This window comes from Botrytis fragariae (assembly GCF_013461495.1).
Source record: "Botrytis fragariae strain BVB16 chromosome Unknown tig00000112, whole genome shotgun sequence".
Taxonomy (NCBI): domain Eukaryota; kingdom Fungi; phylum Ascomycota; class Leotiomycetes; order Helotiales; family Sclerotiniaceae; genus Botrytis; species Botrytis fragariae.
The window spans coordinates 874,704-900,261 of NW_023500997.1; the positions used below are offsets into that span (position 1 = coordinate 874,704).

The window sequence follows — 25,558 nt, forward strand, 5'->3', positions numbered from 1 at the left end:
GCAGAGTGATGACCTGTACATCAAGTGTGATATCTCAGTCCCGTGTGGAATTTCAGTCCCGAACATTGTTGAGGTCAATTACGAGGGGAGTTCGAGAGAGAAAAAAGAAAAAGACAAAAAAAGAGGTGCGCCACGAAGGCCTGCCATGAAGGCCCTAGAATGTAATTGTTAGTCCCCATTGATAAGTTGAATTGGATCAGAACGTATGAGATTGAAATGATGGTTCATATCGGCAGCCGCCCATTGTCATCAAGTCCCCTTCGATGATTCCCGACCGGGAACCTTCGAAAAGTTGCTCAGAATAAATGGTAATTCATGGTGCTTATTTTTAATCATGACCAAGGGCCGAACATAAGAGTAGGCAAGAGAAACTTACTTTATGTTTGTCATATTTGACGGGAATTGATGGAACTATTTCTTGTGATATTGATTTACTTTTGCTGGATTGAACCCGGATTTGTTGGGAGTGAGATGGTTTTGGGAAAGAGCTCTCCTCGAGCTCGGCGAAAATTTGGTGGTGATGATGTTCACCTCCTTCCTCAATTTGCATGATGGGCGGCCCACCTTGGAGACTTCATTTTGGAGCTAGTATCAAGACTAGGGTCATTGGCTTACTGGTGATGATTATGATTTGCGTATTGAGGATTGAGAAGGAGAAATACATTATGCGAATGATGATACAAAAGGTTAATCAAATTGAAGATGAGAGTTGTAGATTCATGAGGACGTTTTTTGGATATTATACTGAGAGGGTGCGGTGTCGTGACATTCTTTTTGTGTCTGCACTTTTCCGTATGTTGCGGCTCTTTTACCCTCATCTTTTCTGTTCCTGGTAACCTCGAGCTTTGAACATCGAGCTTCAAATATCGAGCTTCGTGCTATCTTTTAAGTTCTGGAAATGATCAACTGGTTAAATAAATAAGGCAATTCAACTCACTAAATCTGATTTCCCTTTTCAAACTCATCTAACTTATTTCTCTTCTCTCCATCGAGCACTCAGTCTTCGTGCAATTGATTTACTACATACATTGAATCCGTATTCACGAGGAAGGATCATCTTCTATTGACATTTCCGGATATGCAGACAAGTCCTTTTATTCGCTTGAATAATACCATGTAATCTTCATCATATTGTTATTCCATCACCAGTATTCGATATTTATCTTAATATGATTTGGGACCAACTTGACACTCTTGTTACTCTATTTCAACACTTCACTCTCTGCGATCCTTTATTAAACACAATCAGAGACAAAAGTCCCTTACTACCACGTCCTAACATTCGGTATCTAACGCATATCCAGATGTCATTGTCGTAAATCACAACTTTGATTTTCATATTCCTACCCTCCTCCATGCCGACACTTACACTTCAAACCCCAAGATCGATCAGAAAACATCACCTCTCACTTTGTTCCAAGTACACATAACTCTGACTATAACCATTCGAGTCAGAAAATCAAATTCTCGCCGAGATGATTGGTGTAGAGTATCTACCAATCATCTCTCTCCGTAAATTTCTCATCTATAACACTCACTTCACACCAAATAATCTTGTATCAGCTCACCGATCTAATATTTGATACCCGCCCCGCTACCTTCCTACCTCCTTAATATAATCAATCATTGCATCAAGTAATAATACTTATCTTCATGCTCTCGCACGAATCTCAGTTCCTAACAGTTATCCCAGGGAATACTCGACCTACTAGTATCTTATTAGCGTGTAATATCTAGGAAATAAAATTTGGATAATGACACATGTAAAGAATTTATTAGTTTTAGAATCTCGATACCAAGATATTGTTTCCTAGCGAGGAGTTCATAAAGAACGTAGTGAATGGAGTTAGAAAATACATGAAAAGCTCAATGCGAAAAGTGGGGCGTTAAGGGGAATCGATATTTACCGAGCTGGGCGGAGATTTTGACTACTGGGATATTTTTGGGAGGGTATGTAGAATGGTGAATGTTATGAGTGTTTAGATTATAATTGGGATGAGATGAGATGAGAGGATTATGTTTTTATTGTGGCGATTCTTATTTGGTACAGGGACGTTGTGGTATAGATCAATGATATCGAGTAATCGTTGTGAGCAAAGTTGAAGATAATTTGTTATTAGAAAAAATAAGAAGACCGGAATGACACTTAATAAATATCTAGACTAAACGCATCTGTTTGAATATATTTAGATTTGTGTATCTGAGTAGAAGTATCAATTATACACCCAATAAAACTAGTCAAAAAAGAGAACATGTGATATTCTCTACCTTCCCCCCCAAAATTCATCACTCATCTATCCCCCCCAATTCCCATACTCTATCATAAACCACGATCAGCAAAATCACCACGACGAACACTAACATAAGGAAAAAAGGAAAAAAACCCCCTAGAGATTTACAACATTAGTCCGCATTCCCAAACCCAACCCAAGCCAACACAAATCTGCACATCAACAAACATCTCAGATGGAATGAGTATGAAATTGTGAATATCGCGTGATATCATTATCGTAAACGATCAAATATATAAATGTAGTAATCATCATAGATAGAAATGCGAAAGAAGAAAAGAAAGGGTGGAGGGGACTTACTTTGTGTGCGGGATTAATAGCTTCAAGGACTTGGACGTTTGCCATGTTTGACGAATGAGATGGAGTTATTTGTGTAAAGAGATATATGAGGGAGGGGGAAGATGGTATTGGAGATTTGAGGAGATGGGAGAGGAGGGGTTGAAGGTGCTCGAAAGTGAAAGGTGAAAGGAGAAAGACGAGAGTGAGAATTGGTGTAGAGAGAAATCTCGGCGCGCTCGGGCAAAGTGTTTAAGCATGAAGATACACACAAATAAGACATGAGATGAATTGTTCTCATTCTTCTACCCCTCTATAGTCTACTAACCATCATAATCTAGTAGCTACTTCACCCTTCCCTCAAAACCCGGTTCGTTTTCTTCATCCCCCCAACTACCACCCCCCAATTCCAATCCCCATCCCAGCATAACCCATTACCAGACCAGTACTCAACCTTCAACTTTCAATTTATATCACATCCTCAAAAAAAGAAACTACTCAAAAAATACAATCTCACCAAACCTCCAAACCAAAGCGCATAATTCAACAAGCGAGACAGTTTGAATTTAGCACAGAGACTAACGCGGAAAGAATGGTGTTTCTCCTATTTCTACTCCTCACTGCCAGTACATCATTATTTCAAATCTTCGAGATCTGAAGGAATGAATGTTGATTATACGTATCTAGTGTAACACGAAAGATTACTTCTAGAAAGGAAGAAAATGATGTCGGGGTGTAAGTAAAAAATGTGTACTTTTAATGATATATAAGTCTTGACATCTTGACATTCTACCCTACCGCGACGATTACATATATATGTGTATAGCTCTTTTGGATATTTGAACCGTGTTGCCAGACTTTTTTTGTGATTCAGAAAAACGAATGATTTTTCCATATCACATGAGATAATGTCGTGAAAGTGAATAAGGTACTGATGCATATCTGTATATATGGTGTACGGTAGCTACCAACGAACCAGGCAATATGGCAATATGGGACAATCACAACTACCTTCTACAAACGCTATTACTGCCGATCATGAAATGCATCTACCGTAACCCCACTCCCGCTCATTCATACTCTCGTGCACTTGTACCTTCGATATCATTTACCCGCCCTAGAACCCTGACTAGAACTATTTTTCCAATCTCCCAATCGCCTGCTAAACATTCTACATACACCATCTAGCACGAAGCAAAACAAGCAGTAAGAATCACCGCCATACACTGCATTAGCAGCGCGCCTACTCCCAAAACCCCACCCGGACTTCTCATCTTACTCTTCAATCCTACCGCTCCACTAGTGCTAGTAGTAGTCTGTGCACTTCCACTAGCACTTCCACTTGCGCTTTCACTTGCACTACCACTAGTACCCGTCGAATAAGGAGCTCCGGTGCTCGTAGGAGTAAATCTACTAAATTCCGTTGCCGTATAGCTAGTTAATCTAGCCGTTGCACTTCCGGTGATACTTCCTATCGTCCAAAGAGTATTGCCAGTATAGTAATCTATGAGAGTGAGAAGTCAGTACGTGGCTCCGAAGAAAGAAGACTTCTCAGACCAGTGGATGAAGATCCCAAAGGTGTGGAAAACGCCCCGAAAATAAAGAAACATCCCACTAACTGCTAACCGCCGTCTGGTTTGGAAACCTATCCGATCCAAGCACCAGATCCGGCGTTGTCAACGCTTGCGACGCATCGATGATCGAGAAAAAGTTCGTAAACGGCTGCACCGGTGTAGCCGTACATTCCGCCTGACTCAAACTTGAAATACTCGCATCACTTTCCTCTCTGGTGATATTTTGATATCCATGCTCGAGATGACAATCCGTACACGCTGCTTCAAGTTCCCAAAATGAGGAGGGACAGATACATTCTTGCTCGGCGAGAAAATCAATAGGTGATGTACCATTGGCGAGACAGGCGTAGATGATATAGTTACTGCGCTCGCAGGGGAAAGGAGAACTGGCCATGATTTGGAAGCGTTTTTCGGCGGCGTTGGAACCGACGAGAAGGGTGATATTCGCTAGATTGGGATAACACATTTGATATAGGTAGTTTTGATTAGGATGAGGCGTTGGATGAATTTGCCGAAGGGCAAGGGGTAATGCATTCTCGAAGGCGGCCGACATGCCTATAGTAAGGAGAAAGATGAGATTTCTGCATTGAACCATATTGATTGAGTGGCTAGATTTTGGGGATAAGAGAAGTGATTATAGGGTTCGAAGATAATGGATTAATTTCAGTAGAAAAAGTGAAGACTAGAAGTGTTAAATAAAGCACGACCAAGCAAAAAAAGAGCCTCCTCACCAGAAAGAAACAAGGAAACCGGTGAAGATTATAAGTGTCGTAATATTACGCCAAGACAATAAAACTACGTGAGTTTATATCACTATGATTCGTCTGTTGATCAACGACCTGCATATTTTGGCGCCTTTATGTTGGGGTAACAGGGACGTGAAGAGGCACAGTAGTACCCAATTGAGGACTAGACCCACAACGTGATAGAAAATTATCCACGTTGTGTAAGCTAAATTGAACTTCAAAATTACCTCGTAACCTGCCCAATTGCATTTACCCGGTCGGATGACCATATTTGGCCTTGAGAAGGAGCTAATGAGAATGGTGCTGATTGGATAGCCTCTGAATATATTCATTGACAGAATTGACACCAACACACTTGTATTAACCCATAGATATTATGAAAAATGTCATTAGTCATAAGAACGCAATTACTAGAATTAGGTGGTGGTTCGAAGATTTCGCTGAAGATAAAACTGAGAGAAGACCACCTAGACTGCCTGAATCGCTCGAATGCTCAAGATGAGGACTTCCAAATAACGAGATGTTGTTTTCATGGTGGACTGAGTTGAAGAATAAATTGCACGCTGAGTATCACTGAACATAAATGAGTGTGGGCGTTAATTGCAAGTCAAAGAAGCGCTTGATGTTGCAATGCCGAATTGAGGAACTGATTCCTTCACAACGTCATCTAGCGTAGCCTCCGAGGTCACCAGACCTGACTTCTGCTGAGCGTCGTCGTCTGTCTTAATTTCTAAGTTCTTAGTGACTACTTGGGGTTGCTTCTCGGCAAGAATTTCTTTATGGTCACCGTCGACTGACGAAGAGGTTTCAGTAACCACGCTGTGGGAATCGGAGCTAGCGATATTCAAGTCTTTATCAGGTTCGATTTTGGTTGCGATATCGGAAGGTGTTGAGTCGTCTCCTGTTGCAGTATCTTTCAATTTACTATCTCTCTCATTTCTCCCCTTCTTCTCAGTGTTCTTTTCATCTTCGGCATCTTCCACATCACCATCGATCCCAGCTTCATTCTCCCCTTTCAACTCAGTCTCTTGACTCCCTTCTTCCCCCACACCCTCCTCGCAAACATTAAGCAATAAGCCTTCATCCTTACTATACACCCTGAAGCCAATAATACACACCGCATTCCATGGCTCTGGTTCATCTTCATCAACCTCTCTTTCCTTTGGTGGTTTTGGCTTGTTTGGCTGATTTCGTGGCTTAAGGGTCGGATCATCGTCACTATACATATCATAATCTGAAAGAGGACTTGCACTTGATTCCCCCTCCGAAGTAACATATGGACCTGGTCTTGGGGGAGGAGGACCTCGACCATAGCTCGGTGGACGACTCGAATGTCTACGAAGATTAACAAAGCTTGAAGGTGGAGGTAGTGATTCGCGGCGATTGGTACCAGATCCCGGAATCATCGTATACGGTGAACGTGGAGATGAACCATTACTTTTTGGAGTTACAGGAGTTGTCTGAGACTCATTAGAAGATGGTGTAAAGTCTTCTGTCTGGACTGCCTTGTCCCTTTCATTCATAGGTTGCGTATCAATTGTAGTGCTTATCGACTCCTCATTAGGATCTTCAGTTTGTATTGATTTGTCTTGTTTCTCGATTTGAACTTCTGGAATATCCTCCGTTTGAACACCTTGGTCCTTTGGCTCACGTTCTTCTTGTTCCTTTGCCCACTCGGCATCTTTTGCTGATTTACTTTCACGCTTCTCCTGATTCTTCTTCTTTTGCTTCCTTACTATCTCCCGCGCACTGTGTCTTTTCTCCCAAAGAACTTTGCGTTTAGCAATCCTCGACTCCCGGGCCTTTGCTTTATCTTGAGCCTTTCTGAATTTGATTCTTGCATCCATATGAGATAATCCTTTCTGGTGAGCCAAATCGTAAGAAATCCCAACTTGAACCAATTTCTCATTATCTTCCCTTCGACTTAATTCATCTTTCAAGACATCTTCAACACTCTGTAGACCTTTATCCCTTTCTGCTATGACCATCATGTATACTGTGTATGTTCCGGCAGAGAGACTTTTCAACTCAGCGACCACACTTCTGCTCATAAGATAATTCCCATGGCTTCGGATGATGTAATCTTCTTCGCCTGGTGAATTTATCTCATGAACTCGAAACTGCAATCTGAAGTGATATTGACCATGTAAACCAATAAAATACCTGCCATCGAGTTGACTCATAACCAAAACTATTGGTGATTCCTTCTTGAGCGTTATAGTGAACTTCTGTTCAAACTCGGATCTCCAAGGTACCTCTACGCTGATCCACTCTTGACTCAATCGCCAATCGGGACTATCCACAAACAACCGAGTTCGATCAAAATGTTGATATTTGCGTAGTAAATCCTGATATGAAATCCAGAAGACACTATCATTTCCAAATTTATGGTTGAGCTCTATCTGAGCTTCAGGGGTGAATTCCTTACTCCCATCTGACCACGGACCTTCCCAATTACCTTTTTTGATTTTCCCCCATGGATTCCTTTACATCAAGTTGTTAGTGATAATCGTCAACACTATGTGAAAAGCAAACCTTAATTTGAGGAGACGCTCGCCAGTAGATAACTCTCTAGCCTCCATGATAACGTATGCATGACCTTCAGATATTCCGTCTCTATTGCCATAACCATAATCGAGAAGCCCTGTAGAACAACCAAAAAGAAATTCTTTGTTGACATTGAGAATTTCGTTATGCCAAAATTCATCAGTATCAAGAATATCCGAAGTAAGAAGTTCCGTGGTTACGCCTCCTGTCAAATCTTCAAGACCCTCCCTATGAAAAGTTAGCTGATAAATGAGATGATAGAGCTAGAATTACCCTATCCATCCTCCACTCAATGAAAGGAAATCCCCGTGTGCTTTAGCATAAGCCTTTTCGAGAAGAGGAAGCCATGTTTGATTTGGATCTTTACAATGCGCAAAGAATAATGACTGAGACCCTGTTTGATATGTTTTTCGATATTCTTTTTCAACGTCCTCTCGGTCGGTTTGCTCGAGTAAATGTCTATGGACTGAGGGTGAATCCCAATCTGGCGACTTCAGATAGAGCTTGTCATCGATAATAGATATGATCCATTCACCATCTAATTTGCTTTAGCGATTACTACCTATTGTTCGAGGGAGAAACTTACCACGATGAAACACAAAGCCATATATCCCGATTTCTAAGACGACATGGTTAGACCTAATTTTAAAATGCGAATGCTCGATACTGACTTGTGTCCCATTCAACACATATTCTTTGAATTCCGTCTTTCGTATTTGCCAAAGCTGTCAAACTAGACATCAACCAACAATCCCCGAGACTTCCTTGTCTGACATCCGAAGGAGAAATCTTATCTCCTAAGAATGTTGGCTTATCAAATATTTCGTGAACTCTCTTGACAGCCTTCGGCCCGGAAGATGAAGGATTGATAAGAGCGCGTTTGCAAACTTCAAATCTTATTTCTTCAAGTGTATTCAAACAATTCCCTTTCTCCCATTTCAAGTCCCAGTCTATATCAAAGCTTGCATCACGAAACCGCATATTCACTCGCCTACATTCCTTAACAAGTTTCTTAACTTTGGCTCTGCATTCTTGAACCGCTCTTTCAAAGTCTTCGGAAACAAGCTGATTCTGCGGGCCAGGTGGAGGAACAATAACGGTCTTTGCTGATGTTCCACTCGCAAAAGGCGCTGCATTTGGTAAAACTTTTGTAGCTTTACTGAATTTGGATACAGAGAATCGAGACCAAAGTTTATCGATCGTATCTTGAGGTGCTACGTATTTGTTTTTCTTCTTTGATTTCTTATTGTTCCCTTGAAATGGTGGAGGAGGAGGAGGTAGTGGTGGGGGTCTTGGACCTGGTTGGCGTTGTCTTCTACTATTATCGGAATCGCTTGAAGATGCTGTAGAAGACATGATACCTTTGAGGATTGATGGTTGTCTGTCAAAGTAAAAAGGCAAGAAAATAAGCCAAACCAACGATAGTCAAACGAAACGAACGATCTCTTAAATCAATGTACAATGCTGATGAGATATTTGAAACACTATCACTTTCCAGCCTTGCACTCTCGTTCTTCATCAGCTTATCACATAAGCAGACACTGCCCCCAAATGCCTTTTGCTGTCGCCTCCGCAAAAAGGAAGGCTCTCATCGAACCATTTGTTCGGAAGAAAAGACGTGCATAAGTTGGCAGCCGATAAGGTCGCACGAGACTCTCATTGAATAATCCATTGCTTGCTTACTCTTTACCAGGAGCACTTCTTTTCAGCCGCGAAGCTTGGGCGCGGAAATGACACCCACTCGATAGAATTGCCTTGTAATAGAATGACACAAGATCCGAGGTGTGTATGCACATATATACATTGACAGCAAGTCAATATCAATATTGGATGTTCCGATGCGAACTACTTGATACGATGAGAACTTCGGATGATTGGTTCGAGACTGGCTAGAGGTACCCAGTAGTGCACAGACCTTGATACGCTAAAGAATGTCGGCTTTCGGCTTTATCAGGCAAGAAGCAACAAAGGCTAGCCGTTGATGAATCTACACCAACCATCTTATAATTACCGCTTCATGTTCATGCATATGTGATTACTTTGTACGCAGATGTGAATTGGACGTATAGATACCTCAATACTCCAATAGATATTGGATTCACAACAGTATGGAAATGTTGGCGTCGTGTTGAGCCTCACATCGAGCCGTGTCTTTTTCGTCTCTTGCACCACCCGCCTTCATTGTTCCGGTTCTCTCAAACTTATTACGCTAGAATTCCGCAAGGCTTTTCACTTCAAGGGCATGGTTTCTCAATTCTTGGTCTAGATATGAAGCCCTAGCTAGAAATCCTTATTGCGGTATTCGGCCTAGAACTTGGAGATGACCTTGACACATTGTAGACATTACGATCCCCATTTAGATGCCGTTGAAGCCATCTTTATATCTTATGTTGATGCAAGTCATCCCGCTTCGGCCTCGTGTATTGCGTCAGATAAGCTTAGCATCGAGATGAAAATGAAGATAACCATGGCTGCTTGTGAGGCTGAATCTATAGTCAAAGCCATTGTGAGCTTGCTGCTCTCTGTTTTGTCGATTCGTACATCGGCTAAGGTACCTGAGATGCTAAGAGCATCATATTTCTCGCGTCCCCTATTAGTCAACGTCTGATTATACTATTCATTTTGGCAGAATAACTATGAACCATATTGATTAGCACGTTGGACTTTCAACTCATGTACTGTTCGCTCAACCTGCCATTCACAAATTCGACGACAACACTACCAAACGATCTCACCAATCAGAATGACTTCAAATGAACAATTAACGGTAAGCATCCGTTCGCCAAAACATCGGAAAACTAAATTCGGTATTTCGGTTTAATTTAGATGCATGTTTGGTGGGGGTACAAGAAATAATTGTTGAACCCCTCACAAATCATGGGTGGTTCTCTCGTTCCATCAAGTACAAGCTCACACGACCCCTTTCCTTCTTACAGCATTACCACTTTGTCATTCATGTTGATCTACTGTTGCGTGATTGTACAGGCCAAAGAATCTCTCTTCTCAAAGATTCAATGAACTACCGACACAGTCACCTCATCCCACTTCCCACTTCCAATACCTAGTTATCCGGTCGTACCTTATTCTTGAAAGGCCCAATCCCGGATACGATCTATCCATAATAATTTTAGTATGGCGAACCCACCGCGGGGTACAGGTTTGGAAAGTTGGTATGATGAGCCATCATTGATTCGATTATCAATCGATTATGTGCACTGGCTCAACCATGAATTTGTCCCCCGCGCTACGGCAGGAATGCCAAAGTATGAACTATTATTGCATAACGTCCTGTTGTCACTGCGGCAATTAGAAAGTAGTCAAACCTGATGAACCAGACTATCAGACCTTTCTCTCTGCCCCACAATTCAAAAAGGATACTCCGCAATACTTCCTGGCTGTATTCTTCCTACTTAAAATACTTCATTCCCTAAAGTCTTTCTTCGTTCATCGATTGTTCTTTTTCTCCTTTCTAGATGCCCACTTGTTGATAGACAATTTTATCGATACTTATTTTATTTTCATCCATCAATACTTACCCAAAAAGATATCACAGGTTCCCTATTAGTTCATCATGGAACCGTCAAATTATGAACAGATACCAGACAAGCCAAGATATATTGACTTTCCATCTCTAGAACATGGTACTGTTATAGATGGAAAATTGGCCTTGAATCGATGGTCTCATACAATTACCAATGGTCATGACTTTCCAGGAGCTCAGGTGAGAATACACAAAGCATGATCAATGACTATACGTACTGAGTCTGTGTCTAGGCAATGCTTTACGCGGCAGGAGTGCCAAGTCGAGAGATGATGAAGACTGCACCTCATGTTGGAATATCTACTGTTTGGTGGGAAGGAAATCCATGCAAGTATGTTCTCCATCATGGGATACACAGTCTACCACGAAGACGATAATGGATTTAGCTGACATAGTATTATAGTATGCATCGTAAGTAACACAAGATAAGGAGATCTTTCAAGACATACGATTTAACAAATGCTTGTAGTACATGATCTCGGAAAGCTAGTCAAAGATTCAGTACAAAAGCAGGGTATGCTCGGATGGCAATTTAACACTGTGGGAGTCAGTGATGCTATCACTATGGGCGGAGAAGGTTTGTAGAACGTTCTTATCTTGAGGGATTTTCATTAACACTAGCAGGTATGAGATTTTCCTTACAGACACGTGAGATCATTGCGGATTCAATCGAGACTGTCACTTGTGCCCAACACCATGATGCAAACATCTCAATACCTGGTTGTGATAAAAATATGCCTGGAGTAAGTGTGGTCTTTGATGTTTTAGTGGAAATACACTACCAGAATTCAATTCCTAATTTATAAGAGACTGTTTTAACATTGAGACAGGTCATTATGGCTGCTGCACGTCACAATAGACCATTTCTTATGATCTATGGAGGTGAGTTTGTTTGTCACTATATATTTCAGAAGCCTGACTCTTTCTAGGCTCAATTAAGAAGGGTTATTCCAAGTTGATGAAAAAGGAAATCAATATTAGCAGTTGTTATGAAGCAAGGTAAGGAAATATCCATTGATACATATGTTTTCTGTTCAGATTTAACACAGCAGTTGTATTTAGTGGTGCATTTACCTACAATAAACTTCACGCGGCTGTTGAGGGTGCAACTCCAAGTGATGTTATGGTAAGATCATGATCGATGTGTAGGGTTCGGTCTTTCATTAATGATTGCGTAGGAAGATTATGAACAAAACGCTTGCCCCGGTGCTGGTGCTTGTGGTGGAATGTATACAGCCAACACGATGTCTACCGCCATCGAATCTATGGGACTTTGTCTCCCAGGATCTTCATCAAATCCAGCCGATTCACCAGCTAAGATGAGAGAATGTTCCAAAGCTGCAGAAGCAATCAAGATTTGCATGGAAAAGAACATTCGACCACGAGACTTACTAACCAAGGAATCTTTTGAGAATGCTTTGGTAATTACAATGGCACTTGGCGGAAGTACTAATGCTACGCTTCATTTCCTCGCCATGGCTGGTACAGCCGAAGTACCACTTTCTATCGATGATATTCAAAGAGTAAGCGACAAGATCCCATTTTTGGCAGATCTGCAACCCTCCGGAAGATTCTGTATGGAGGATCTCTACGATATCGGTGGAACACCAGCTGTCATTAAGCTTCTCGTTGCTGCGGGCTTGATGAACGGTGATATCCCGACTGTTACAGGAAAAACTTTGAGGGAAAACGTTGAAAGCTGGCCATCACTACCGCAAGAACAGACTCTCATTAGACCTTTGAGTAATCCAATCAAACAGACTGGTCATTTACAGATTCTTCGAGGAAATCTTTCACCTGGTGGAGCAGTGGCAAAGATCACAGGCAAAGAAGGTCTAGTATTTACTGGAAAGGCGATGGTTTTTGATAAAGAACATGAACTTGATCATGCATTAAATAAGGGTGAGATTCCTCATGGAGAGAATCTCGTCTTGATTGTGAGATATGAAGGGCCTAAAGGAGGACCGTAAGTTTCTTTCGCAGCATTTGGAGTGTCCCTAGGTGTTGTTGTATCTTTCCTTTTTCTAAAACTAACTTCTAAATAGTGGAATGCCTGAGCAATTGAAAGCCAGTGCAGCAATCATGGGCGCTGGTCTCACGAATGTCGCTCTTGTTACCGATGGACGATATTCCGGTGCTAGTCACGGATTTATCGTAGGGCAGTACGTATTACTATTTCTCATATAATGTCCCCTCAACATAGCATCTACATTGGACACCGACCCTCCTCTGGTGGACAGTCTCACTAACACAACTCAGCGTCGTCCCCGAAGCAGCAGTCGGTGGACCCATCGCCGTTGTAAGAAATGGCGATATAGTAACCATATCTGCCGAATCTAATACTTTAAGTATGGATGTATCGGATGAAGAAATTGCAGAAAGACTCAAGTCTTGGAAACCTCCCAAGAGTGCGGTTAATAGAGGTGTATTAGCAAAATATGCTAGACTTGTGGGAGATGCGAGTCATGGAGCCATGACGGATTTATTCTAGACTCAAGATGGGAAGAAGGAAGATAAAATGATTAGAGGTTACAATACTTGGTAGATGAGGATCTCATGATAGATTGAGAAGATTGGGTTTAGATTCCGCATGTTAAGTCGTCTTTCGAATGCTAGAAATGTCATCAACTCGTGAATATCTTTCATTGTAGCAGCTTTGAAAGGGAGCTTCTGAGGAGCACGTTTTACATGTATATCAATAATCTTATGATTTTCATTTGTTTCAAGTAAAAAGAAAACACTCGACTTAACACAAGTATTAAAGAACTTATTATGAGGTTGTATCCAGAAGATGTTCAATAAATGCGTGGAGCGGGTGAATATCGGTAAAAACAGAGCTTAATGATGACGTTCATGACTTCCGAGCTCTTTGATTCGCCAATCTTTTCAGAGCTCAAAGTTCCATCTGAACTCTTCACAATACTCTATGCAACCTCATTACATTCGCACCCAAACAACTTACACATCACGACTACCAATAATTTAACAACTGAGTGAAAATTCGCATAGTACGAAAACCTGTCAAATATACAAATAAACCCTTTCGCGGAAACAAGAACATCATGTCTCGCCTCCGCAAAATCAGCCCCTCCATTCCCGAAATTACAAACGCAATTATCGCCCCACGGTCGAATATTCCAAGCTGCACAAGTACGAGACGGGGTCTCTGTCAGAGTGTAACTCCAAGAGTTAAAGCTTCAAATTCATTCAAAGTCTCATATCACGCATCCTACTCCATCTGCCAGTCTCGTCATTATTCCCAATCCGCCCCCAGCAAACCTTCCCCTCCCATAAAATCCACCTCCGTAAGGACATCCTCTTCCTCTTCCCGTTCCCATTCGCACCCTCCCGCAACCCACGACCGTGGTCCGCCTTCTTCGGAAACTACACAGACGGATTTCTCGGTGCTAGATGTATTAGGGAACACGCCGATGCCGAGTACGAGTATTGATGCGTGTTTGAGCGATGGATTTCATTTGAATAGTGGTGTGAAGGTAGGTGGTGATGGGGTTTTTAAGGGTGGGAAATGGAGGGGAGGAGCCGGAGTTTTGTTGGTGGGGGGTGAGGCGTTTGGGTGGAAGCCATGGGTTGGGGGTGCGAAGGAGGGGGAGGAGTTGGAATTGGTTAATAAGAAGGGTCAGTTTGAGTGCGGGGATGAGGCGTGGGGTGTGCTGGGGTGTGTGTGGCCTAGACCTGGTATGTTTTTCTTTCTTTCCTGTTATCTACACTTTCCATCCTCTATCCTCTCCTTCTCCTCAACTGTCTACCATAAGCAACCAAACCCTTTGAACTAACACATCACTTTCCCCATAGATCTTTTAGTTCTCGGCTTAGGCAAAGATATGCGACCTATATCGCCCAAAACCCGCGCATACATCAATGGCCTAGGAATTCAAATAGAAATCGCAGATACGAGGAACGCAGCTGCGCAATTTAATCTGCTGGCGACGGAACGAGGGGTTGGAAGTGTGGCGGGAGCATTGATGCCGATTGGACGGTAAAGGAGGGGTTCACAGATAGTATGGCATTGGTGTCTACGGAACGAACAGATGTATATTTAAACGGCTATGGGGTATAGACAATAATGATACATAACGATAAGATATTCAATGGCCTAGAAACAGGACGAAGAACTATTATCACCATGCAAACAATCCGAGAAGGAAATGAGGATATGGTACATTGATAGGATGGCAGATACTGGGGATCTATGTCATGGAAACATAATATCCTGCCCTTTGTATACTGTACATCGCAGCTCCAGGGAAACAGCTGAGATTATGTTGTACTGTATCATTATACATTTGTATCGATTCCAGATTTGAGATATTCTTGGGATACATAGATATCAATATCAGTGAGTATGAAAGTATGAAATATGAAGTGAAGAACCTAAATTTCGGATATAGGTACCTAGTCATAATAAGATTACTTGATGAAACGTAATGCGTTTACAAGCCTTTTGTCTCTGTGAATAGCTGGATGCTGATATTTGGTCTGGTATTTCGTTGGGAAGATTTCAAGGGTGGTGTAGAGATAGATTGATATAGAGGAAGAAATTAATGAGAAGGAGTTGGTATGGAAATAGGGAATTCGATATCTGAGTATGTTTTTCTGGTCATTTGGATTTGGGTTATTATATACTTTACAAGGTGGGTACTGGAGAGAGGAGAATGAGGGAGTAGTACTAGTGGACTGATGAAGGGGAAAGGGAAAGGGAAAGGGAAAGGGTAGGGATTTGAGTATTGGTGGTGAGGATTGTGATTCTTTGGTTTGGTTTGGTTTGGGAAATGCGGTGCGGTGCGGTGCAGTGTGGTAACTAGATGGGCTGGGATGGGAGGGAGGAGATAGGATGATACGGAGAAAATAGAAGTTGGGGATCTGGGGGAGAGGTTGAGGGGGAGGGGAAGGGAAAGAGGAAGAGGAGGAGGAATACTGGGGATCTGAGAATGAAAACGGGAGGGTTGAGCTAGGCTGTGACTTGTGGGAGAGGGAGATTCTGGAAGGATGTGTGGGAAGGATATTCTGGCACAAGCGTGGAATTGGAAATGGAACTGAACCGAAACGATCTGGTTTTCTACAGAAAAGAATGCTACTCCACCTAGTCTGAACAGATGTCTCAAGATGCGAGGAGATGTTATATAATACTACATAATGTCCCCTTATATTCTCTCCCTCGTATCCCTCCTTCATCCCCATCAAAATCGAGTACCAAGCAGTACCGACCACAAACCCACACATGAACCCATGACCCCGCACTACTAAAAAATAATCGTCTCATTTCCACGTTTTGTGACAAATTGTGTATGTTCCGTACTATGTAATGTTGCATGTTACATGAATAGATATCGTTGAAATGAGATATGAGATCATTGTGATGGGTTTGTCAGACGTGTGGGTTTGGGTTGTGGTAGTACGTACGGTGTTAGGAGATTGGGGATAGTGTGGGATTGTGGGATGAGAAGGTAAGATAAGATGAGGGTTTCTTGGAAGAGAGGGGATTTTTTTAGGGAACGGCTAGCTGGGACTCGGATTAGGGAGTTTGGGAGAGGTGTGTTGGTTGGGAATGAATGCTTTTTGGATTTTGGGGTCGGAAGTTGGAGATAGGAATGGGGATGGTATTAGGTTCGATGGCTTTAAGAATATGATATATTGTTGGGGGTACTATGGTATAGCAGATGGGGATTACCCGAGCTCTAGGTTGGCTTACTCGACGTATTGAAAGGAGTGTAGATTTGGAGTCTCATTTTCGAAGATTTAGACCCGAATCCTCTGAGATAGTTGTAAATGTGTTCAAAAAAAAAGCAGTCAGTGGGTGCTACATTGCTCATAAATCGGGCGTCTTGATGAGGTACTCATCCATATTTCGAACAATTTTTGTAAGTGTGAAGTATTGGTTATCTAGGCAATTACCCTCATGTGGAGTAAAGGGGGTCGGAATGGCAAAGTTGGATCTTCGAATATCTAGTTATCCAACAAGCGATGTTTAGCGGAATTCCAGGGGCTAAGTGGAAGTAATATGCCGTGATTCATCGTTCTTCGTATCAAGGAGGGGTAATTGTGGCAGCTTGACTGGAAGTCGGGAACATCCAAGGCTTTCATCTAGACATGTGCCTGCCCATAACAGATATACTTTGGAAAGAGCCTCATTTCACATGTGAGGTTGTGCCTAGGTAATCGGATGTGTGATATATAATGTGATTCGTGATCTGCATCATTTACTACTACACCTCATAGTGCAATATGATAGTCACCGAGGTGTTTTTGATTTACTCAGCCTTCTTACTAAGCGTTGAGGACGGAGGCAAAATGTAGGTGATCGGGAATGATAAGTATGTTCATTTGCTAGAAGAACGTTGGTGGCGAGGAAATAGCTTACCGACATAGTCATTCCCAGATGTACAGAGTCGTGAAAGTGTAACTGCACCATATTCCATCAGTAATGTCGAAGATCAAGAAGAAAGGTTTAATTCTACTCGCGTGACCATTGAGGATATTTATCCGCATGCCATATCATCTCATCTAGCTTCGACTATTTCCCACCTCAAATTCCAAATGTAAATAGACCAAGATCGATCTCTTCAACTTGAAGGTCTGAAACCGGAAGCTTCAAATGGGAAACGAAATGATAAGGTTACTCCCGCCAATCCTTTTAGCTCGTCGTATCTGGTACGAAGAGATCTTGTACTCACGTTTTTGATCTGATGTATTCTCGAACTTTAAAATGATGGAAGGAAGCACTAGAATCATTTATGTGATCATCTGCGGATGCCATCTTCCGTGAATAGAAAGGAGTTCGACTCCGTCATCTTGTGGATCTTGTACGAGGAGAATTCATTGGAATGGTCTGATTATGTGAAAGAAGAAAAAGTAATTGACATCAGGAGGACGAGTCAGAAACCTGAGGCGGTATATGGTCAGGGTGGATGAAGGAAAAAGTAAATCTGGTGGACGTTAAACTGCAATACTTGGCCTAGCATAATTAATTGATATGTTGTACACTTCTTCTTGGTCAACTTGATATATAAAGTTTTTCTTTAAACTTTTCGTTTTGTGATCAATAAATATACCTACCTGTGCATGTACAGACAGCAATAGATTGAGAAAGATGCAGTGAAGAAAACCCGGAAAAGAAGAAAATGGATAGTGAATGATTCGTTATTTACTGAAAATCCCAATTAGCCAAATATATTATCTTCGTTTGTTAAACGCAGCTGTATTTTACCGGCAGATTAGCCTTGTGGTTTGATAGGTCCCAAGGGTGTTAAATCATGGGTATAGTTGCGGTATGTTGCACGTATGATATACCGCGGTAGGTTTGCCTTTTTAGTGCTGTTCATGCATGTTGCCATATCGTATCTCTTTTGGCGACACGACATGATGGACTCGATGTCATATGGATACTTGGGTATATATGGGATGAAGAATCATGTTCGGTGACTGGTAGATTGAACAAGGACAGAAAGTCGGTCTATTGATGAGAATTGGGATTGTGATGACTGTGTATGACGATGATAATATATTCATTGTGCTGTATTGGATTGTATAGTATATCTGTCGATTGAGAATCCATAAACCGGGTTGGTGGCAGCATTCCTATTTGATATGTGCGAAGTGGTACAGTATGGTAGTTCAACCGCGTACGACGTTACAATTTACTGATATATTTGGTTGAGTGAAGAAGGACGAAGAGACATCTAGATTTATGTATCTAGGTTTATGTATCTAGGTTTATGTATCTAGGTTTATGTATCTAGGTTTATGTATCTAGGTTTATATATCCAGGTTTATATATCTAGGTTTATATATCTAGGCTATGTATCTATGTATGTATATATCTAGGTGTATATATCTAGGTTATATGTATCTAGATATGTATGTACCTAGGCAGGTTATCTTGTATGGTCGCACTAAATCTAAATCCAAAATTACAGAGATTTTTCCTCTGATCATATAATACGACTCGGATGTGATGTCCCATGCTTTTCATGTATCAAATACCGAGGTGTTGAGTTCATCCACTCGACTACCTAGGTAATATGGCAGGGAATAGGTAATATCAAATCGGACTTTTTATCTCTGATGTAAGTGAGGAAATGAGGGGTTCAATGGATCTGATGCATGGAGGGGAAAAGAAGGCGAATAAGGCAAATTGACGAGAACAAGGATCTGAAGAAGGTTTTGGACGAGGCAACCAAAGGTCCAAGGGTCCGATCAGTAGTAGCATCAAAAGGGAATAGATTGTCCCTTTAATGGATTTATTCTCCCTAGCTATATTCACCGCCACTGGACACCGCCATATTATCGATGTTTTGGGTGATAGTGACGCTGATGGTGATGTTGCTAATGCCGGTGTAGCTGATGTCGCTGGTCCTACTTATTGACTTATTGACTTATTGATTCTTCCATGGCTGATATTGATCGCTAATGTGAATAGTTGATGGGGCTGGCAATGGCTTACGATCCCAATTCGAACAAGGGAATTGCTGACGTTGTTGTGTCATGGTAAGACGATTGGATGGGTGGTATTGCAATAGTGGTGATAGGAATCACGAAATTGAAACAAATGAAACGGCACACACAAAACATAGAGAATCGTAGATGTTAGATGGGTATCACACGAATGACACGAATCGTACAAAGAATCAAAGTTGTTCCGATTGAAGAGAAGTCAATCCAGAGAGTCAAAGGGGTAAAAAGAGTCAAAAAGAGTCAAAAAGGAGTCGGTCGTTAACTTGTATGATTTGTTGATCTATATTTGTTGAATACTAATACCAGGCATTCTAGACCTGCCGACCTATCGACCTACCATTTCATACCATACTACACAAATAGACCCTTTCTGCTTCCATTCCCGGCATATGTTATCTGATTTATATCCTATAGCTCCATAGATTGTAAATCCAATCCGTGGATCCCGTTTGTTGAGAGAAAATATCGTCATGTTTTTGAATGTTTTACTATTTACATAATCATTTTCCGATAGGTTCACCGGTTGTAAGGTTCACTAAACTAACATACATCAAAGACTCAGATCCTCCTCCCTTCTTTATCATTTAACTTTTACCAAGGTCCCTTACTTTATCCTTGACATTATATAGTTTCGCCATCAGGGTTCAAAGGGCCCTACATAACTTTCTTTCTCTTCTCTTCTACCTGCATCCCAATCTCTTTCGAGATCCATCCTCTCAGAAATCGACCTCTCAATCCCAATTGCCTCCCATCAACTTGTCATCCTACCTCCTCCATACAATCAAAGGCAAATCAACCGCGCGTCTTACTTGCCTGGCTGGCTGAATGACCTGTTCTGGAACCGCCCAATGCTCAATTCGACAACGATTATCTAGACCAACGAATCCAATTATATTACATAGACAACAGATCCTTCTTCCTCCATTGTCACCAAGACCAACGATCCTTTTCTCTAGAAAACATCTGCGACCACAACCAAGATCATCAACTCATAATCGATACCGTCACTCCTTTCACTTCGATACCTCGATAGACGGTCAAGCACGGAAACCTGTCTTCCTATCAACCTTCGCACAGACCTTGGACCCATATCCATCATTCACTGGTTCGAAATCCAAGCTCAACCTTGGCGGGGTTAAACAACACCAGTATTCTCATTCATCTTTTGCAAGTTATCATCAGAAGTTGAGACTTCGAAATCCCAATTCTCCTTCTTTACAATCCTTAAACTTTCCGTCGTTCTTTTCAAGGTCCTCTTCGACCCTTGCAACAAACATGTCGAATTTAACTCAGCCAAAGAGCCCAATCGCTCCCGACAGTCCTTTGAGAGAACAGAGAGTACATCATAGACTTGTTGAGAGAGTCACCGATCGACTTGAAACGCCCAGCTTAGATGATCGTTCTTATCGAGTTATCAAGCTTCCCAATCAGCTAGAGGTTTTACTCGTTCATGATGCTGAAACAGATAAAGCATCAGCAGCCATGGACGTCAATGTGGGGAATTTCAGTGACCCTGAAGATTTCCCTGGTATGGCGCATGCTGTAGAGGTAACTATGATTATTTCAATGCTATGAGAGATTAAGCTGACATATAATTCCTTTCTAGCATCTACTTTTCATGGGAACTAAAAAGGTATTGTATATCCTTTGTCTGGAGAGGTGGCGCACTTTCGCGCATCTTCCACATTAATTGATCGCAATACTAACAATTTGAATAGTACCCTGTTGAAAATGCTTATTCACAATACCTTTCCTCACATTCTGGAAGTTCCAATGCATATACTGGTGCCACATCTACAAATTATTACTTTGAGGTTGCTGCGAAATCGGGGGAGGATGGAGACTCGAAAGATTCGACCCCTTCGCCTTTGTATGGTGCTCTCGATCGATTCGCGCAATTCTTCATAGACCCTCTTTTTCTCGACTCGACTTTGGACAGAGAATTAAAGGCTGTAGATTCGGAGAACAAGAAGAACTTACAGAGTGATCAATGGAGATTACATCAATTGGATAAATCATTATCAAATCCAAAACATCCTTATTGCCACTTCTCGACAGGAAATTTGGAGGTTTTAAAAATACAACCCGAGTCGCGGGGAATCAATGTGCGGGAAAAGTTTATGGAATTCCATGAGAAACATTATTCTGCAAATCGCATGAAGCTTGTCATACTGGGAAGAGAGCCATTGGATAAGTTGGAATCTTGGGCGGCAGATCTTTTCGCCGGTGTACGAAATAAGGACTTGCCGCAAAACCGATGGGAGAATGAACAGCCTTATGGACCAGACCAACTTTCGACCCAATGTTTTGCTAAACCAGTTATGGATTCTCGAACTTTGGACATTTCCATTCCATTCATTGATGAAGAACTTCTTTTTGAATCTCAACCAAGTCGATATTTGACACATCTTATTGGGCATGAAGGACCAGGTAGTATTATGGCTTATGTTAAGTCTAAGGGGTGGGCAAATGCTTTAAGTGCAGGTAAGTTTGAATTTATTGGATTCGATCTCGAGGACTTTTTCAAATCTCTCCTTCAAGACTTCCAATTTATACTAATTTTTCTTAGGTGTCTATCCAATATGTCCTGGAACTCCCGGTTTGTTCAGTTGTCAAATACGTCTGACAGAAGATGGCCTTAAGAACTACAAGGAAGTTGTCAAGGTTTTCTTCCAGTATATCGCATTACTCAAGGATACACCACCACAAGAATGGATTTTTGATGAGCAAAAGGGTTTAGCCGATGTCGATTTCAAATTCAAGCAAAAGACTCCAGCTAGCAGATTCACTAGCAAAATCAGTGCCGTCATGCAAACACCATTGCCTCGAGAATGGCTACTCAGTGGTCATAGCAGACTTCGAAAGTTTGATGGAGAAAAAATTTCTGCTGGACTCAATTGCTTAAGAGCTGACAATTTCCGTATGCAAATCTCTTCCCAAACTTTCCCAGGTGGTTGGGATTCGAAGGAAAAGTGGTATGGTACAGAATACAAATATGAGAAAATTCCGGCGGATTTCTTGGAAGAGATCAAAAAGGCTGCTACAAGCAAGAAAGGAGAACGTTTCCCAGAATTACATTTACCTCATGTAAATCAGTTCATTCCAACTAAACTCGAGGTTGAAAAGAAGGAGGTGAAAACACCCGCCATTTCCCCCAAGTTGATCAGAAATGATGACTCGGTAAGAACATGGTTCAAGAAAGGTCAGTAATTCCACTCCTCCATGCCAAAAACGTACGGCTAATTCGTTTTCAGATGATACTTTCTGGGTTCCAAAAGCAAATCTTTTCATCCAATGCAGAAATCCTTTACCAATGGCTACTGCAGAAAATTCTCTCAAAGCAAGAATGTATACCGATTTGGTATATGATGCATTAGAGGAATACGCCTATGATGCTGAGCTTGCAGGACTCGAATACTCTGTATCAAGTCATTCAATGGGTTTGGAGATTAGCGTTTCCGGATACAATGATAAGCTCCCTGTTCTTTTGGAGAAGGTCTTGACTACTATGAGAGATCTTGAAGTCAAACAAGATCGATTCGAAATCATTAAGGAGAGATTGGCAAGAGGTTTGAAGAACTGGGACTTTCAACAACCTTATAATCAAGTCGGTGATTATATGAGATGGCTTAGTAGTGAGAAAGGCTACATCAATGAGCAATATCTAGCCGAATTACCACATGTTACTGTGGACGACATTCAACAGTTCTACCCCCATCTATTGAGACAGATGCACATTGAAACTTTTGTACATGGAAACTTGTACAAGGAGGATGCTTTGAAATTGGCTGATTTAACTGAAAGTATTCTGAAGCCAAGAGTCTTACCACAAACTCAATGGCCAATAGGTAGATCTTTGGTCTTCCCACCTGGAGCCAATTTCGTTTATCATAAGACTCTGAAAGATCCAGCCAATGTCAATCACTGCATCGAATATGTTCTATCTGTTGGAGATAAGGCTGTTCGTCCTCAACGAGCCAAGACTCTTCTCCTCGATCAAATGACTCATGAGCCAGCATTTGATCAATTAAGAACAAAGGAGCAGTTGGGATATGTTGTATTCAGTGGTTGCTCGACAACAACTACTACCATCGCTTATAGGTTTATCATCCAAAGTGAGAAAACTCCACAATATCTTGAAGAGCGAATCGATTCTTTCTTGTTTGGATACTCAGAAATCCTCAAGAATATGTCAGATTCCGAATTTGAAGGACACAAGAGAAGTTTGATTACCAAAAGATTGGAGAAATTGAAGAATTTGGATCAAGAATCAAATCGTTTATGGTCTCATATTGATTATGAGTACTTTGATTTTGAGCTTGGTGAGTTATTCTGTATACACTATTGACTTAAAAGTACTGACCTCCTCCAAGTCCATCATGATGCTGCCAACGTCAAAGCACTTACCAAAGAAGACATGATCCAATTCTATAATCAATTCATCCTACCATCTTCTCCACTTCGTTCTAAACTCTCCATTCACCTCATTGCTCAAGGAACCTCTTTGCCAGAAGCAAAACCAGAGGAACAAACTGCTCTTGCGATCAATAAGGATCGTAAAGATGCTGAAGATGGAGAAGCTATTGCCGTCAAAGCTGAAGGCAATGGCACTGTACCATATGTTATCACGGATGTACGTCAATTCAAGGGTATGTTGCAGGTTACTGCTGGGCCACAACCAGTCAAGCATATTAGTGAGTTTGAGGAGTTGGATGCAAAGTTATAAATATGGAGTGATTAGGGTTGAAGGAAGATGTGAAAGATAGAATATCCATCCGCATCTTGGCGGGTATACTAGCGCAATAGATGCGTCTAGACTAAAGTACATGATTTTATTGGACTGAATCTATTTGCAGTCTTGCATAGATGAGGAGTTGAAAGAAGATTTGGTTTGGTATTACTAGGGGGAACTGGAAAGGTAGATAGATAGTTGGCTACATTGTGTTATACAATGATTGGCTCGGTCCAATCGGCCTAGTAGATACCCGCGATCTTCTTTAAATGAATTGCAATGATTTAGACAATATTTTTTGGCTTTCCATGTGAATTTTGGGCTGTGAGCTGTGCATAGTGGGTATTTCTTGGCAGTCTTGAGGGTCGAAGTTCTGAATGGGAGACAAAAGGCGAGGATATGACCACTGCATATGTGACGTCTGGCAAGTGAGGTCTTGATGTTAATCAATTCGTATTCATTCTTTATTGTCTCCGTGCTTCCCTTCCGTCACCTGCTTGTAGGCACCTGAGTCTCTTGGTTATTTGGCAATGGAGATGGAGGAGTAGCGGGACTTGTGATTGAGATTGGGATTTGGATAGCCTGATGATAGGATGATAGAATGACACGAACGAGGGTGTGGATTGGTTTGGATTGGATCCAATGAGGCTGGGAAGGGGTGGCGGGGTTGGTGAGTGTAGTGAGTGTAGTGTAAGGTAAATTGGGGATGTGAAGGAGTATTATGGCTGATAGTTGATGATTGAAGATTGATATAACAGTTGGTAGGAAATATCTGATAATGAAGGAATGATAAACTAACTGCCTTTCCAATTTTTTAATTGGGAGGGACGGAGAAGCGAGGTCAGGGGGTTGGTGAAGGGTAAGGGGGAGATGGGAATGAGATATTTGTATGGAGGGCTTGAATTGAGCTGAGGAGGAAAGGCGAGGTGAAAGAGACGTATGCGATATGTGAGTAACGGAGGGGTTTGCTGGACTCAGAGAGGGATGTGGTATGGTTCTGATGAAATCTGCGTGGTTTTCTCGATGCTGATGGTCTAGAATCTGAGGGACACACTAGTACTTCTTGAGGTTGTGCGGTGATCTTTGTGGATTGTGGAAGGATTTATGGGGTGTAGGGGTTTGAGGTTATGGGGTTTACGTGCTGGGTTTTGTAGGGTGATATGGTTGTATGGTTGTGTGGTAAGATTGTGTGATGATATGGATTTCAGGATATGAGAATATGGTGATAGGAGGGTATGGATATGGTGACTTGAGGTATGAGAGTGATTGTGTAATGTAAAATGGGACAAGCGTGAAGTTTCGAAAATCAGGGGATGGATAGGGGGTGGGAGGGGTTTGGGATTAAAAGAGGTTTTATTTTTGTTTTTGTGTTATTATTT

The 25,558-nt window shown here is 41.7% G+C and overlaps 7 protein-coding genes across 7 annotated transcripts; 5 read left to right on the plus strand and 2 right to left on the minus strand.

The window, feature by feature from the left end:
- Positions 1-3,751: 3,751 nt before the first annotated feature.
- On the minus strand, positions 3,752-4,736 carry Bfra_007837 (putative collagen-like protein mcl1 protein; the record flags this gene model as incomplete). The annotated part of the gene is made up of 2 exons (XM_037338205.1): positions 3,752-4,071; positions 4,187-4,736. The coding sequence occupies 2 exons, from the start codon at positions 4,734-4,736 to the stop codon at positions 3,752-3,754; spliced, it is 870 nt and encodes a 289-aa protein (XP_037190268.1).
- Positions 4,737-5,483: 747 nt separating this feature from the next.
- Positions 5,484-8,790, minus strand: Bfra_007838 (putative calpain family cysteine protease protein; the record flags this gene model as incomplete). Its single annotated transcript, XM_037338206.1, has 5 exons — positions 5,484-7,371; positions 7,423-7,662; positions 7,708-7,972; positions 8,021-8,053; positions 8,106-8,790. 5 exons carry the CDS (start codon positions 8,788-8,790, stop codon positions 5,484-5,486), a joined length of 3,111 nt encoding a protein of 1,036 aa, XP_037190269.1.
- A 2,215-nt stretch (positions 8,791-11,005) lies between these two features.
- Positions 11,006-13,466, plus strand: Bfra_007839 (putative dihydroxy-acid dehydratase protein; the record flags this gene model as incomplete). Its single annotated transcript, XM_037338207.1, has 11 exons — positions 11,006-11,155; positions 11,209-11,306; positions 11,379-11,386; positions 11,445-11,552; positions 11,600-11,718; positions 11,806-11,857; positions 11,905-11,974; positions 12,038-12,101; positions 12,154-12,941; positions 13,021-13,137; positions 13,235-13,466. 11 exons carry the CDS (start codon positions 11,006-11,008, stop codon positions 13,464-13,466), a joined length of 1,806 nt encoding a protein of 601 aa, XP_037190270.1.
- Positions 13,467-14,037: 571 nt separating this feature from the next.
- Positions 14,038-14,976, plus strand: Bfra_007840 (putative duf498 domain protein; the record flags this gene model as incomplete). Its single annotated transcript, XM_037338208.1, has 2 exons — positions 14,038-14,671; positions 14,789-14,976. The coding sequence occupies 2 exons, from the start codon at positions 14,038-14,040 to the stop codon at positions 14,974-14,976; spliced, it is 822 nt and encodes a 273-aa protein (XP_037190271.1).
- Positions 14,977-17,380: 2,404 nt separating this feature from the next.
- On the plus strand, positions 17,381-17,675 carry Bfra_007841 (uncharacterized protein; the record flags this gene model as incomplete). Its single annotated transcript, XM_037338209.1, has 2 exons — positions 17,381-17,532; positions 17,609-17,675. Coding segments are annotated over 2 exons (219 nt in total), but the record flags the coding sequence as incomplete, so codon positions are not given.
- Positions 17,676-19,096: 1,421 nt separating this feature from the next.
- Positions 19,097-19,359, plus strand: Bfra_007842 (uncharacterized protein; the record flags this gene model as incomplete). The annotated part of the gene is made up of 2 exons (XM_037338210.1): positions 19,097-19,183; positions 19,216-19,359. 2 exons carry the CDS (start codon positions 19,097-19,099, stop codon positions 19,357-19,359), a joined length of 231 nt encoding a protein of 76 aa, XP_037190273.1.
- A 1,363-nt stretch (positions 19,360-20,722) lies between these two features.
- Bfra_007843 (putative peptidase m16 inactive domain-containing protein) lies at positions 20,723-24,173 on the plus strand (the record flags this gene model as incomplete). The annotated part of the gene is made up of 6 exons (XM_037338211.1): positions 20,723-20,995; positions 21,054-21,080; positions 21,166-21,931; positions 22,017-22,649; positions 22,702-23,769; positions 23,821-24,173. The coding sequence occupies 6 exons, from the start codon at positions 20,723-20,725 to the stop codon at positions 24,171-24,173; spliced, it is 3,120 nt and encodes a 1,039-aa protein (XP_037190274.1).
- Positions 24,174-25,558: the final 1,385 nt, after the last annotated feature.